Source organism: Temnothorax curvispinosus, unplaced genomic scaffold (assembly GCF_003070985.1).
Source record: "Temnothorax curvispinosus isolate PA1 unplaced genomic scaffold, ASM307098v1 QBEX01011972.1, whole genome shotgun sequence".
NCBI classification, from domain to species: domain Eukaryota; kingdom Metazoa; phylum Arthropoda; class Insecta; order Hymenoptera; family Formicidae; genus Temnothorax; species Temnothorax curvispinosus.
The window spans coordinates 1,451-14,256 of NW_020221752.1; the positions used below are offsets into that span (position 1 = coordinate 1,451).

The window sequence follows — 12,806 nt, forward strand, 5'->3', positions numbered from 1 at the left end:
ATTTGTTTATGACTTGCTTAGTGCCTCTGCAGTTTTTTGTCCATTCCGATAATGATAAAATAATTGTGTGGCAAAATTCTCGTCCTTCGTCAACTAGATTTTGTAGACCTGTAAGACTACAATTTATAAAGGAAACGACTGAAGTAATACTTCAAGAAAAAAATGTATAGATGAGCAAATCGAAGCCCTTCAACCAACTGTGATGACTGGTTTTACAGAAATTGTTAAAATTCAGCATAAACTGTGTATGACGATGTTGGATGGAAAAACTTGTCATGCAATCACACACACTGCTTCATCTCAAGCTTGTAATATGTGTGGTGTTACTACGAAAGATGTCAATAATATTGACAAAGTATTACAAAAAAATATTGACATGACTGTTACTGATTATGGGTTATCTACTCTGCATGCGTACATAAGATTTTTCGAGTGGTTCCTTCACGTTGCAATTAAATTGGACGTAAAAGTGTGGTACACAACAAAAGATTTAAAAACCCAAATTGAAACAAGAAAATCAATTTTACAGGCAAATTTTCGATCAAAAATGGGTTTGTTGATAGGAGTTGTTCTTCAGGGAAAGGGTACAACTCATGATGGTAATACAGCCCGAAGATTTTTCGAAAATACAGCTCTTTCAGCAGAAATTACAGGAATCAATGAAGTTCTTATATCCAGATGCGCAACGATCCTAAAAGTATTATCATGTGGTTTTGCTGTTAATGCAGATGCATTTAAAACATATGCCATAGACACTGCTCGTTTGTATGTCAGTGAACACAATTGGTATCCAATGCCAACAAGTGTCCATAAGGTGCTCATCCATGGATCCGATGTAATTTCTGTTGCTCTACTCCCTATTGGCATGTTAAGCGAAGAAGCTCAGGAAACCCGAAACAAAGATTTTCGCAGATATCGTGAAAAAAGATGTCGCAAAACATCGAGACAAGATAACTGTCAAGATTTATTAAACATATTTTTAACATCATCAGATCCCATTATTTCTTCCATCAGATCCGTATTACCAAAGAAAGATAGCAGCCTAAATACAGAAGTACTTCAACTCTTGGAAATTCCCAAAGCGACGGAGTAATGATTAAATGAAATAAGTATATAATATATATGAAGGAAAATGGACATAGAATTTTTTTTAATATAAATAGATATAATGTATAATTAAATATGTTGTATATTTCTGGATTGTTTGTTCTCTCGAAATCATTAATTTCTTAGTTATTTATAGTTTTAAATTACAAATACGTTTATTTATTTGTGTTAACATAATCTTACACGTAGTGATGACTACGCATTATTTTTTTGTTATTCATTTAGAAGTGAATACAATTTTTGCCATTTTACTCATGGGAAATATAGAAATAGATTATAAACAATACTCAAGAATTTTGAACATTGTACTTCTATATTTCTTCTAATAAAAGCGATTGCAATGCTTTTGAAAGATTTTTATATATTTATTATATAAGTTAGTATCTTTATATGTTATTAAAATCACATTTCTATAAAGATTACAGAATAAATATGTCTATTAGGAGCTTTGTCCAAGTCAAACGGCGTTTCCTCCCACTGTGCGCCGACCGAGTAGCCGCTCCGGCCCCGCAGGCCCCGGCCCAGACGTCATCAGTCAAATTGCCCAAGATCTCCCTTCCGCAATTTTCGGGAGATCTCACGCTTTGGCCCTCGTTCATCGCGTTATACAACATCTCTATTCACGAGAACCGGAACGTCCCTACCATAGAGAAGTATCAATATCTGATGTCCTGCTTGAAAGGAGAAGCGCTGAACGTCGTCAAGAACATCCCTCTCTCCGCCGACAACTACGCGATAGCTTATGACGCCTTGATTTCGCGATATCAAAACAAACGAGACTTGGCAGATTATCACGTGGACTTGATGTTGAAAGCTCAGCCGTTGAAATCGGAGTCGGCCGTCCCCCTGCGCACGCTGTTGAGCACCTTCACCGAGAACAAGCGAGCATTGAATCTATTAGGATTTCCTACAGACGCTTGGGATTATCTCCTTCTCAAATTCTTGCTGGAGAAGCTCCCTCGCTCGCTCCGCGAGAAGTTCGAATCTGAACACCGGGCGGAGGAAATACCGAAATTCACGCAGCTCACAAAGTTCCTCTCTGATCACTGCCGGGTTCTCGCGTCGGTATCGGGCTCCCAAAATACGTCGCAAAAGTCTCAGTCGACTTCGTCAAAGAATTCCGCGTCGGCTTCGTCGCTCGCAACTCGAACCGCCGAGTGTCCGGTATGTAAAGAACAACACCCTGTTGCAAAATGTTCTCGGTTCTTAAAGTTAGCACCCCGAGAGAGGCATTCGACGGTTAAAGCTTCAAACTTGTGCTATAACTGCCTCCGCGCGGGCCACAGCGTTAATGACTGTCCATCGTCGTGGACGTGTCGGTCGTGTAAGGCCAAACATCACACGCTCCTGCATTTTAAGCAGAACTCGGGCTCGGCGAATGCACCCACAGACGCCGAACCACCCTCCGAATCGGGGACAACGTCATCGCAGGGAAGCGAACCCCTCGTTAGCATGGCTAGTGTCGCGCGGTCGAACCCGATCGTATTGTTGTCGACGGTACAAGCCGAAGCGCTCGACGCACACGGAAATCCCTTCCCCGTTCGTATTCTGTTAGATAGCGCGAGCCAGCTAAACTTTATCTCCGAAAGTTGCATGCAGAGGGGTGGTTTCGGACGAACCAAGTGCCATACGGTAGTTCTCGCGGTAAATGATACAAGGGCGGCTGCAACTCGAGGCCGCACCTCACTCGTAATACAAGCACAGGGCAGGGAAATCACGCGCACCCCAGTAGAGGCTACGATTCTTCCGCGCATCTCCGCCCCGTTACCTAGCAGTCAGGTCGAGCGAAGAGCGTGGAAACATTTGAACGGATTGCGGCTAGCTGATCCGCGGTATCACCGACCCGGTCCCATCGACATCCTGATCGGCGCAGAAATCTTCGCGTCGCTACTTCGGGATGGCCGTCGCGTGGGAAAAAAGGGCGAACCAGACGCCTTCAATTCCGTCTTCGGCTGGGTTCTCGTCGGTTCGGTATCGACGCAGGCGCCGGGATCCACACATTTGTTTATGACTCTCGATTCGTTGGACGCATCTCTTAGTCGATTTTGGCAACTAGACGAGATTCCATCGGTCCCACCGTATTCGCAGGAGGATAAACGTTGCGAGGAATTATTCGCTCAGACCACGCGTCGGGACGCGTCCGGTCGTTTTGTCGTATCGTATCCTTTCAAAAGGGATAAACCTTGTTTTGTCGGCACGCGTCAAGTAGCCCTAAATAGATTTCGCGCACTTGAGCGTCGCTTTAAATTAGATGCAGAGTTTAAATTGAACTATAACAAATTCATGCAGGATTATTTGAATAACGGTTATATGAAACTGATTGAACGGCCGTTCCCGGTGGACGGACCTGTATTCTATTTGCCCCATCATGGGGTAGTCAAATCAGATAGCACTACCACAAAATTGCGGGTCGTATTTGACGCCTCGGCGAAGGATTTGAACGGCGTTTCGTTGAACGACGTATTGCGATCCGGGCCTAAGTTACAGACGGATATAGTCGTGATATTGTTGAGGTTCCGGGTAGGCCGCGTGGCGCTCACTGCGGACGTCAGACAAATGTTCCTTCGGATCTTGGTCGAGCGCGGTCAATGTGACTACCAGAGAATAGTCTGGCGTTTCTCGGAGAATGATCCGATATTAGACTACTTGATGTTGACCGTCACTTTTGGATTGACGTGTTCTCCGTTCCTGGCGATCGCCTGCTTGTTGAAATTGGCAACGGAAGGCAAAGTGAGCTACCCTCTGGCCGCGGCGGTCTTGGAGGAGAGCGTCTATGTCGACGACGTGGTGGCGAGCGTCGAATCTGAGGGGGAAGCCCGTGAGCTTCAGCGGCAGCTACAAGCTTTGCTTAAAACCGCGGGTTTCGGGCTCAGGAAGTGGGCCAGCAGCCATCCGTCAGTCTTAGCAGGTCTCGATCCAGAGTTTTGCAGTTAATCATTGCTATCGTTTGAATCCTCGGAAGATCAGTTTCTCAAAGTTCTCGGACTTTGTTGGTATCCTCAAACGGACGACTTCGGTTTTCAGGTCCACCCGTTGGACAGAGATTGTACTAAACGCACCATTCTCTCGGAACTGGCTCGTATTTTCGACCCGTTAGGCTTTCTGACTCCCCTTACGTTTGCAGCTAAAAGACTGATACAGCAACTCTGGGTGCTCAAATTAGAGTGGGACGATAGGCCTCCTTCGGAAGTATGTTCTCGATGGGAACGATACAAATCGGAACTCCCCGCGCTAGCTTCCATTCGCATACCTCGTACTATCGCCATGGCCAACGTAATCCGACGGGAGATACACGGATTTTGTGACGCGAGTGAACAGGGCTACGGAGCCGTTGTACATATTAGAATCGTCGCCGAGGACGGGGTACTGATTCGAATGCTCAGCGCCAAGTCAAAGGTGGCCCCGCTTAAGGCCATCACCTTGCCGAGACTCGAGCTTTGCGCAGCCGTTTTACTGTCGGACTTAGCGGAGTATATCGGGAACATCCTCCGGCCTAAGATTACTATCGACGGCACGTACGCGTGGTCTGATTCCGAGGTCGCGCTCGCCTGGATACGTTCGGCCCCCCACCGTTGGAAGACGTTTGTGCGCAATCGTGTGGCCCGCATCCAGTCCAACACAGATATCTCTTGCTGGAGACATGTCGACATCAAGTCTAACCCCGCCGATTGTTGCTCAAGGGGCTTGTTTCCTCAAGAATTAGTGGATCACCAGTTTTGGTAGACCGGCCCTGCGTGGCTCGCCGAATTCGAACCCATTCCAGAAACGATATTGGAGACTGACGATTTTCCGGAGGAAGAAAAATCTCGTGCTTTTGTTGTTGTAAATCCTGCTGATGTCGTAAACTCTGCTTCTGTTGTTGATTCGCTTCTCGATCGTTTTTCGTCGTTGGATAAACTCGTTAGAATATTCTCTTATTGTCTTCGTTTTGTTAATCGACTCAAGTCGAATTCACCTCACAGAACTCTTGTTGTAGACCAAGTCGAATTCCATTCGACCCTGCTAGATCTCGTTAAAGTTGTTCAATCTTGTTGCTTTGCAGAGGATCTCGATAGATTGAAACGCAATCAGAATTGCTCCAAACCTCTGCGACAACTCGTCCCTTTCGTGGACGCGCGCGGAGTCCTCAGGGTGGGCGGTAGACTCACGCACTCTGCAATACCTCATGAGGCCAAGCATCCCGCGTTATTGCCCGGTAAGCACCGGCTCACGGAACTTATAGTAGAGCGCACCCACCGCCTACACTTGCATCCGGGACGTCGAGCGTTGCATTACCTACTACTGCAGCATTTTTGGATTCTGGGGGCCCATCAGGCCATCAAACGTTGTTTGTCGCGTTGTTACCAATGTTTCCGGGCGAACCCGCGTACCTTGCAGCCGCCCATGGCGGACCTACTGCTCGACCGGGTACGTCAGGCCAAACCCTTCTCAATCGCCGGGGTCGATTACGCGGGCCCCTTCTTCGTATATAATCGTCGTTCTCGCGGGGCAACGCCGTTCAAGGCGTACGTGTGCATTTTCGTTTGCTTTACCACAAAGGCGGTTCATTTGGAACTTGCTTTTTCCTTATCTACAGACTCGTTTTTGTCGGCTCTGAGGCGTTTCATCGCTAGGCGCGGTCGCTGCTCGCGGATCTACAGCGACTGCGGCACCAATTTCGTGGGGGCTCAGCGCGAGCTCGTCAGCTGCATGAAGGCGGCCTCAGGGCGAGAACAAATCCAGTGGTCCTTTAACCCCCCTTCCGCGCCACACTTTGGTGGCCTCTGGGAAGCGGGGGTTAAGGCGACAAAAACCCACTTGAAACGCGTGGTGGGAGCGCAGATCCTCACGGTGGAGGAATTCAGTACCCTCCTAGCACAGGTAGAATCCATCTTGAATTCCCGACCTTTGTGCCCCACCAGCTCGGATCCCCACGACCTCGGGGTGCTCTCCCCGGGGCACTTTATCACATTAGAGCCGCTCGTAGCGGTTCCCTATCCCGACCTAGACCCGGTGCCGATAGGCAGACTCGATCGATGGCAGCTGGTGCAGCACATGCACCAACAGTTCTGGAAACGGTGGCATGAAGAATATCTACACAACCTCCAGCAACGATTAAAGTGGCTAAAGCCGGCTGACGCGATATCAAAGGGCACGTTGGTCCTTCTAAAAACCGAAAACGCCCCTCCTCTGGCGTGGAGACGAGGGCGCGTCGAGGAATTGCATCCGGGTCGTGACGGGGTCGCCCGGGTCGCTACGGTGGGGACGGCGGATGGCCTCCTTAGTCGCCCTCTGGTGAAGCTGTGCCCTCTGCCGATGGACGGCTCACCGGAGGGACTCGCTCAAACATAGAAAATACGGTGTATTTTGGTGGGCGGTAATGTTTGGCGCACCGCCGTGTATCATAGTGTAAATAGTAGCTAATTATAGGATCGATTTCGTGTTGCCGCTTCACATTGTTAATTGTACGGTTTTTGTATTGATTAGTTATACCGGGTTGAATTATCGCGCCTATTAGCGAAACGTCGGTGGATCGCGATTAGTACACTTGTCGATATTCGCGCGACTCACCCGACTCGTGCTGCCCGCCCGCGGGTGGCATCCCCCATTATGAGAAGAATTCGGTACTCGCTCGCGCCGTACTTCGCAGGAGTGCGAGCCGGAGAACGGAAGAGAGGGACTCAACGTCAAATAGTCGGAGAGGACACACCTCTCCGCAGAACTTTTCGTCAAGCCGCCGTGCGGCACACACACACATATTCGCAAGACAGCCGTCTTACGGCAAACACATTTTTGGCCAGCCGTCTTACGGCAGGGACTCATCAGTCGAACGTCGTGAAGCTCACACGTTACCGTTTTTCGCATGTGCAAACTCGGAGTGCTCGGTCGCCCATCGCAGACCACGAAGGCCTAATCGCTTGCTATCCTGCCTATCTGTGCCTGCTTGCTATACCTGCCTATCCGTGCCCGCTTGCCATGCCGGACTGTTGCATGCTTTCGCCTTGCACGCCAGAGATCTCGCCAACGGGAGGACGACGTCGACACCCAGGAGGCGCCGGGCAACGACACGGTGAGTCGCCACGCATCTTTTTTGATATTCGCTTGCTTGCTTCGCTTTATTCGCTTTCGCGAGGGCACGGGCCCTCTGGTCCTTCGAGAAATTTTGTTGACCAATCGCAAATCCGGGGAGCGCCTCATACCCCCCCGTGCAATCACAAATATAAAAACGCCGGAATAATCGAATGAAACCATGACAAGATAAACTTATATTTATATTGAGAAGTGATAAAATCTCTTCCGTCAGGAAGAGAATGTAAAAAACTATTAACGGGGGCATTTTGATTTAAAAGATTTTTAAAATATATATTTTGCACGAATTTTTTATAGGGAAACGAAGAAAGTGAATAACGTTAAACTTTGCATGTTCACTTCACCTTATTTTAAAATTTTTTTTTTTATTTTTTAAGTAACAAAAATGCTTTTCCTTTCGATTGTATTATAGGTATTCTGGTCACTAGAAGGTATAAATGACACGACGGTGTAAATAATTCTAGCTGTTCTATAGGTATCTGAAACGCAAAAAGCTAAAATTTTCTTATTCAGAAGTATATGTGGCTATCGTCTGAACTAAAACTAAACCAATATTTCCATTTTAGGCAGCTTTTTTATCAAAAATATTATTAATCAATATTAAATAAACAATTTACGGTCTAAGCTTGGATTTTATAGTAGCCTAATAATATTTTTTATATACTATATTTACATATTTTTTTCAACTTTAATAAACTACGCGCCGACTAACTTTGTCAGACTTATAACACAGCTCCTATTGGAGTAGTAAAATCCCCTCACTCCCCTCTAATTAAATCGATTTAAATAATAGTAAAGAATTTACTACTCCAACAGGAGCTGTGTTGTAAGTCTGACAAATTATGTCGGCGCGCAGTTTATTAAGGTTGGAAAAAATATACGTGTAGTACACAAAAAATATTATTAGGCTATTAAGATCCAAGCTCGGACCGTAAACGGCTTATTTAATATTGTTGACCGTAACGAGCAGAATGTCCAAGAGAATACAGGATGTAATAACGCAGTTTATACACTTTATATGCAGTTCAATATGCGATTTCTTTAATGAAGGACTTGTGATACAATCTATCTCGTGAAAGACGGTTGAGACAAAAGATGTATATACCATAGAGAGTACATAGAGAGTAGCGACTCGAAAAAAGGATGAAAGGTTATGATTGGTCTAGGGAAATGTCGTCGGTGTACAGTGACGAATACTCCAACACTCCTCCTCACCGATGACATTACTTGCTCCAGTCCTTAAGTCCGCTGAATTCTGCAAGCCTCTTCAATCTGATTCCATGTAATGGTTTTGTTAACATATCAGCTATCATATCTGATGTTTGACAGTATACAAAATCCGTTACGTTACTTTCCTTCAATTGCTTTACAAAATGATACTTTGTATCGATATGTTTCGTTCTGTTGTTGAAACCTTTCGCGCGCAATAGATTCAGACAACTCTGATTATCTTCGTAAATCTTCAATGGTGTCGTGGACGTTATCCCGAACTCTTCCAGCAATCTTCCAATCCAGATTCCTTCTTGACAAGCCTCGGCAAGCGCTATGTATTCCGCTTCCGTTGTAGAGAGTGCCACACACGTTTGTTTGCGACACGTCCAACTAATCGTGCCTCCATTTAACATGAAAATAAATCCGCTATTAGACTTACGATCTGCCTTGTCCTGCGCCCAATTTGCATCCGCATATCCAATCAGTGATTCTTCATCTTTCTTGGTGTTGTCTCCGAGTTTGAGTTTCCATTCGATAGTGCCCTTTAAATATCTTACTGTTCTCTTAGCTTCTGTCCAGTCTAAATCCTTTGCGCATTTTATTCTTTGGCTCAAAATCGAAACGGTGGCTGCTATGTCTAGTCGTGAATGTACAGCAACATAGAGTAGTTCTCCAATCAGCTTCTGATACTTTGTACTGTCCTCCATCACATCTTCTGAGTTCTCTATATTTTCGTATCCTGGATCCAATAGGTAACTGGAAATCTTCGCTTCTTCAAGTCCGACTGAATCAATTATCTTCTTAATATATTTTGGTTGGCTTAGATAAAATATTCCTTTGTCATCTCGTTCTATTGACATTCCTAAGTAATTGCTAAGGCTTCCCAGATTGACAATATCAAAACTCCTCCTTAACGTATCTATGGCATCATTTACGAGTTTCTCTTTTTTACTTCCAATAATAATATCATCTACGTAAATAATTATGTAAATCCATACATCATCAATTACTTTTATATACAGACACGGGTCAGTTTCACTTTGTCTGAATCCATGTTCTTCAAGTACCTTATGTACCTTTTCGTTCCATACCTTTGCTGCCTGCTTTAATCCGTACAAACTCTTGTTTAGCTTGCACACCATATGTTCCTTATTCGGTACTTCGTAGCCTATCGGTTGTTTCATATATATGACCTCCTTTAGTTCTCTATTTAAAAATGCGGTTTTTGCATCAATATGCTTGATAATAAAGTTTTCTTTTTCAGCGATGACTAGTAGCGTCCTGAATGTAGTTGGTTTTACCACGGGTGCGAAAACCTCGTCATAATCGGTTCCGTATTTTTGTGAGAACCCTTGAGCAACTAATCTTGCTTTATATCTGCTCGGATTTCCAACTGCATCTTGCTTAAGCTTGAAGACCCACTTGCATCCTATTGGTCTTCTGTCGTCTGGTAGTTCCGTTAATTCCCACGTATTATTCATGTTAAGGGAATTTATTTCATCGTCCATCGCGGTCTTCCATTTGTCTCTGTCTGTTCTTGACATTGCTTCTTGAATGGTCCTTGGATCTTGAAGTTTCATTGCTATCTTTGCAGTTTCTTCGTACTTCTGTGGTGGAACTCCTTTATTTTTTCTGTCTGATCTCCGTAGTGCATCCGTATTTTTATCTTGAATCTTTTCTTTAAGTTTCTCAGTAAATTCTTCATTATTCGCTGGCTCTTCAACTGTTGACTCCTTCTTAATCTCTTCCGATGGTGCTTTGTGTAAATCGACTTGAATTTCATTCTCATCTTCAGTTATTTCGAAGCCATCTTCAACATCTTCTATGAATATCACGTCTCTGCTTATGATGATCCTATCCGTAGTTATGTCAAGTAAACGAAAAGCTTTTGAGTCTTCTGCGTATCCAACGAATCTGAGTTCTTTTGCTTTCACATCCAGTTTTCTTCGTTGTTCTTTTGGAATATGTGCGAACGCGGTACATCCAAATATTTTGAGTTGATTTACATTTGGCTTCTTAGTAAACCACAACTCATGAGGTGTCCTTTCCGTAGCCTTTGTTGGTAATCTATTCTGTAAATAATTTGCCGTGACAACTGCCTCTCCCCAATATTTATTCGGCATTTCAGCGTCTATTATCATACATCGCGCCATTTCCATTAACGAGCGATTTTTTCTCTCAGCGACGCCATTTTGCTGGGGTGAATAAGCCGCTGTATATTGCACTTGAATACCTTCTTGCTTTAGAAATGTCCTTAATTCTGCATTAATATATTTCTTTCCTCGATCTGATCTTATGAATTTTGGCTTTCTGTTAAACTGCGTTTTTACCTTTTAAATGTAATCCTTAATGTAACTGGCTGTTTCGTCCTTACTTTGCAACAGAAATACCTCCGTATACCGACTATAATCATCTATAATGGTAAGAATGTATCGTTTTTTTTTTCAGGTGTCTGAGTTTGCATTGGTCCGCACAAATCCGTATGAATAAGATCCAGTGTCGATGAAGTTCTGCTTTCTGATTTCTTTGGAAAAGATTTTCTTGCCATTTTCCCTTTAATGCATGCTTTACACGTCGTCCTTATTCCACAGTCAGTAATCTTTAGTTCTACTGCAAGTCCGTTATTTGCTAGCTGCTTGACTGCTTCAGGGTCTCGATGTCCAATACGTTTATGCCACATGTGCTGACAATGTTTATTGTGCTTCTGAATTGCCACACAAGCCTGTTGTGATACTCGTAGTTTATACAAGTTAGATGATTCATCTGCAACGGCGACGATCTTTCCATCTTTAGTTATACAGCATTTGTTGCTCTCAAATTTAATCTGTAAACCTTTTTCTGTTAGTCTCTTTACAGATAGCAAACTGCCTTCTAAACTAGGTACATATAAAACGTCAGTAACTTTTATTTCAATAATTTGATTTTTATCATTAAGACATTTTAACTTGCCCATGCCGATTCCGCATGCTTCTCGCGACTCACCGTCTGTTAATCGGATGTCAATTTTCCTAGTTGTATCGAGCTCTTCGAAAAAATCTTTATTACTTGTCATATGGCTCGTAGCCCCAGAATCGATAAACCAGGTGTTTAATGTCTTTCCTTTTGTATTAACATGAAAACAAACCTCATCTGATTTGCTACCGTCTTTACGAGGATTCTCCGCTGCTTAATCTGCCTTTTCTTTATTTTGTTTCCATTTCTTGTACTTGTAACAGTCCTTTTTCTGATGTCCATGCTTCTTGCAGAAAAAACATTCTTGATTTCCGCGACTTTTCTCCTTGCTATCCTTTGATGTCTTCAGTGCAGATTCGCTTGATTCACCTAAAGTTCCTATCGCCTTTCGCCTCTTGTACTCATCGATTAACTTGCCCTTTACGAGATCCAGCGTAAGGTCTTTTTCTGCTCTGCTTTCAAACGCCGTAATGAGCGTGTTGTACGAATCTGGCAAACTACTTAACATCATTGCAACGATTAAATGATCCATTAATTGCTCTCCTAATGCTGCTAATTTATTCACAAGATCAAGCATATTATTAATGTGATCTTCCATACTTCCATCATCAGTTAACTTTAAGCTGCAAATTCTCTTTAGAAGATATACCTTACTTGTCAATGTAGCTTTCTGATGATAAGTCTTAAGCGCAGTCCATGTATCACGTGCAGTAGTTTTGTCCCGAATATGCACGAATTGATTATCTTCGACGAGCAATCCGATCGTTGCGCGAGCCTGTCCATCCTTCCGTGTCCAAGCCGCATCTACTTCCGCAGGAGGTTCCTGACTTACTACGTTCCATAAATCTTCTTTAATTAATAAAAACTCGACTTTATACTTCCAAACCTGGTAGTTATCGTTATTAAGCTTTGTAATCGTTACACGCGTATTGTCTGCCATCATAACCTTAATTTCAATGCGTTAATATCTGGGCCCATAACCTGTTGACCGTAACGAGCAGAATGTCCAAGAGAATACAGGATGTAATAACGCAGTTTATACACTTTATATGCAGTTCAATATGCGATTTCTTTAATGAAGGACTTGTGATACAATCTATCTCGTGAAAGACGGTTGAGACAAAAGATGTATATATCATAGAGAGTACATAGAGAGTAGCGGCTCGAAAAAAGGATGAAAGGTTATGATTGGTCTAGGGAAATGTCGTCGGTGTATGTACAGTGACGAATACTCCAACAAATATTGATTGATTGTATAACGGTCATAAAACGGGGGGTCTTATTTTTCTTATATTATTAAAAATATTATAACTTTTTTTTCATTTTGTTAGTATTTTATTTAAAAAAAAAACTAATAAACGTCCCTGGTAACCGTCTCCGATAGAAAACGATAAAAAAATTTCTTATCGTTTTTAATACGGTTAGTGAATCGTTTATTTACGGTACTCTATCAGAAACTCACGTTA

At 43.6% G+C, this 12,806-nt stretch overlaps 1 protein-coding gene across 1 annotated transcript; it reads left to right on the forward strand.

Moving 5' to 3' along the window:
• Positions 1–1,539: 1,539 nt before the first annotated feature.
• LOC112462145 lies at positions 1,540–4,041 on the forward strand. The gene has a single exon (XM_025027773.1). It carries the CDS (start codon positions 1,540–1,542, stop codon positions 4,039–4,041), a length of 2,502 nt encoding a protein of 833 aa, XP_024883541.1.
• Positions 4,042–12,806: the final 8,765 nt, after the last annotated feature.

Coding starts and splice junctions, on each gene's coding strand:
- LOC112462145 (XM_025027773.1), top strand. CDS start 1,540: ATGTCTATTAGGAGCTTTGTCCAAGTCAAACGGCGTTTCCTCCCACTG.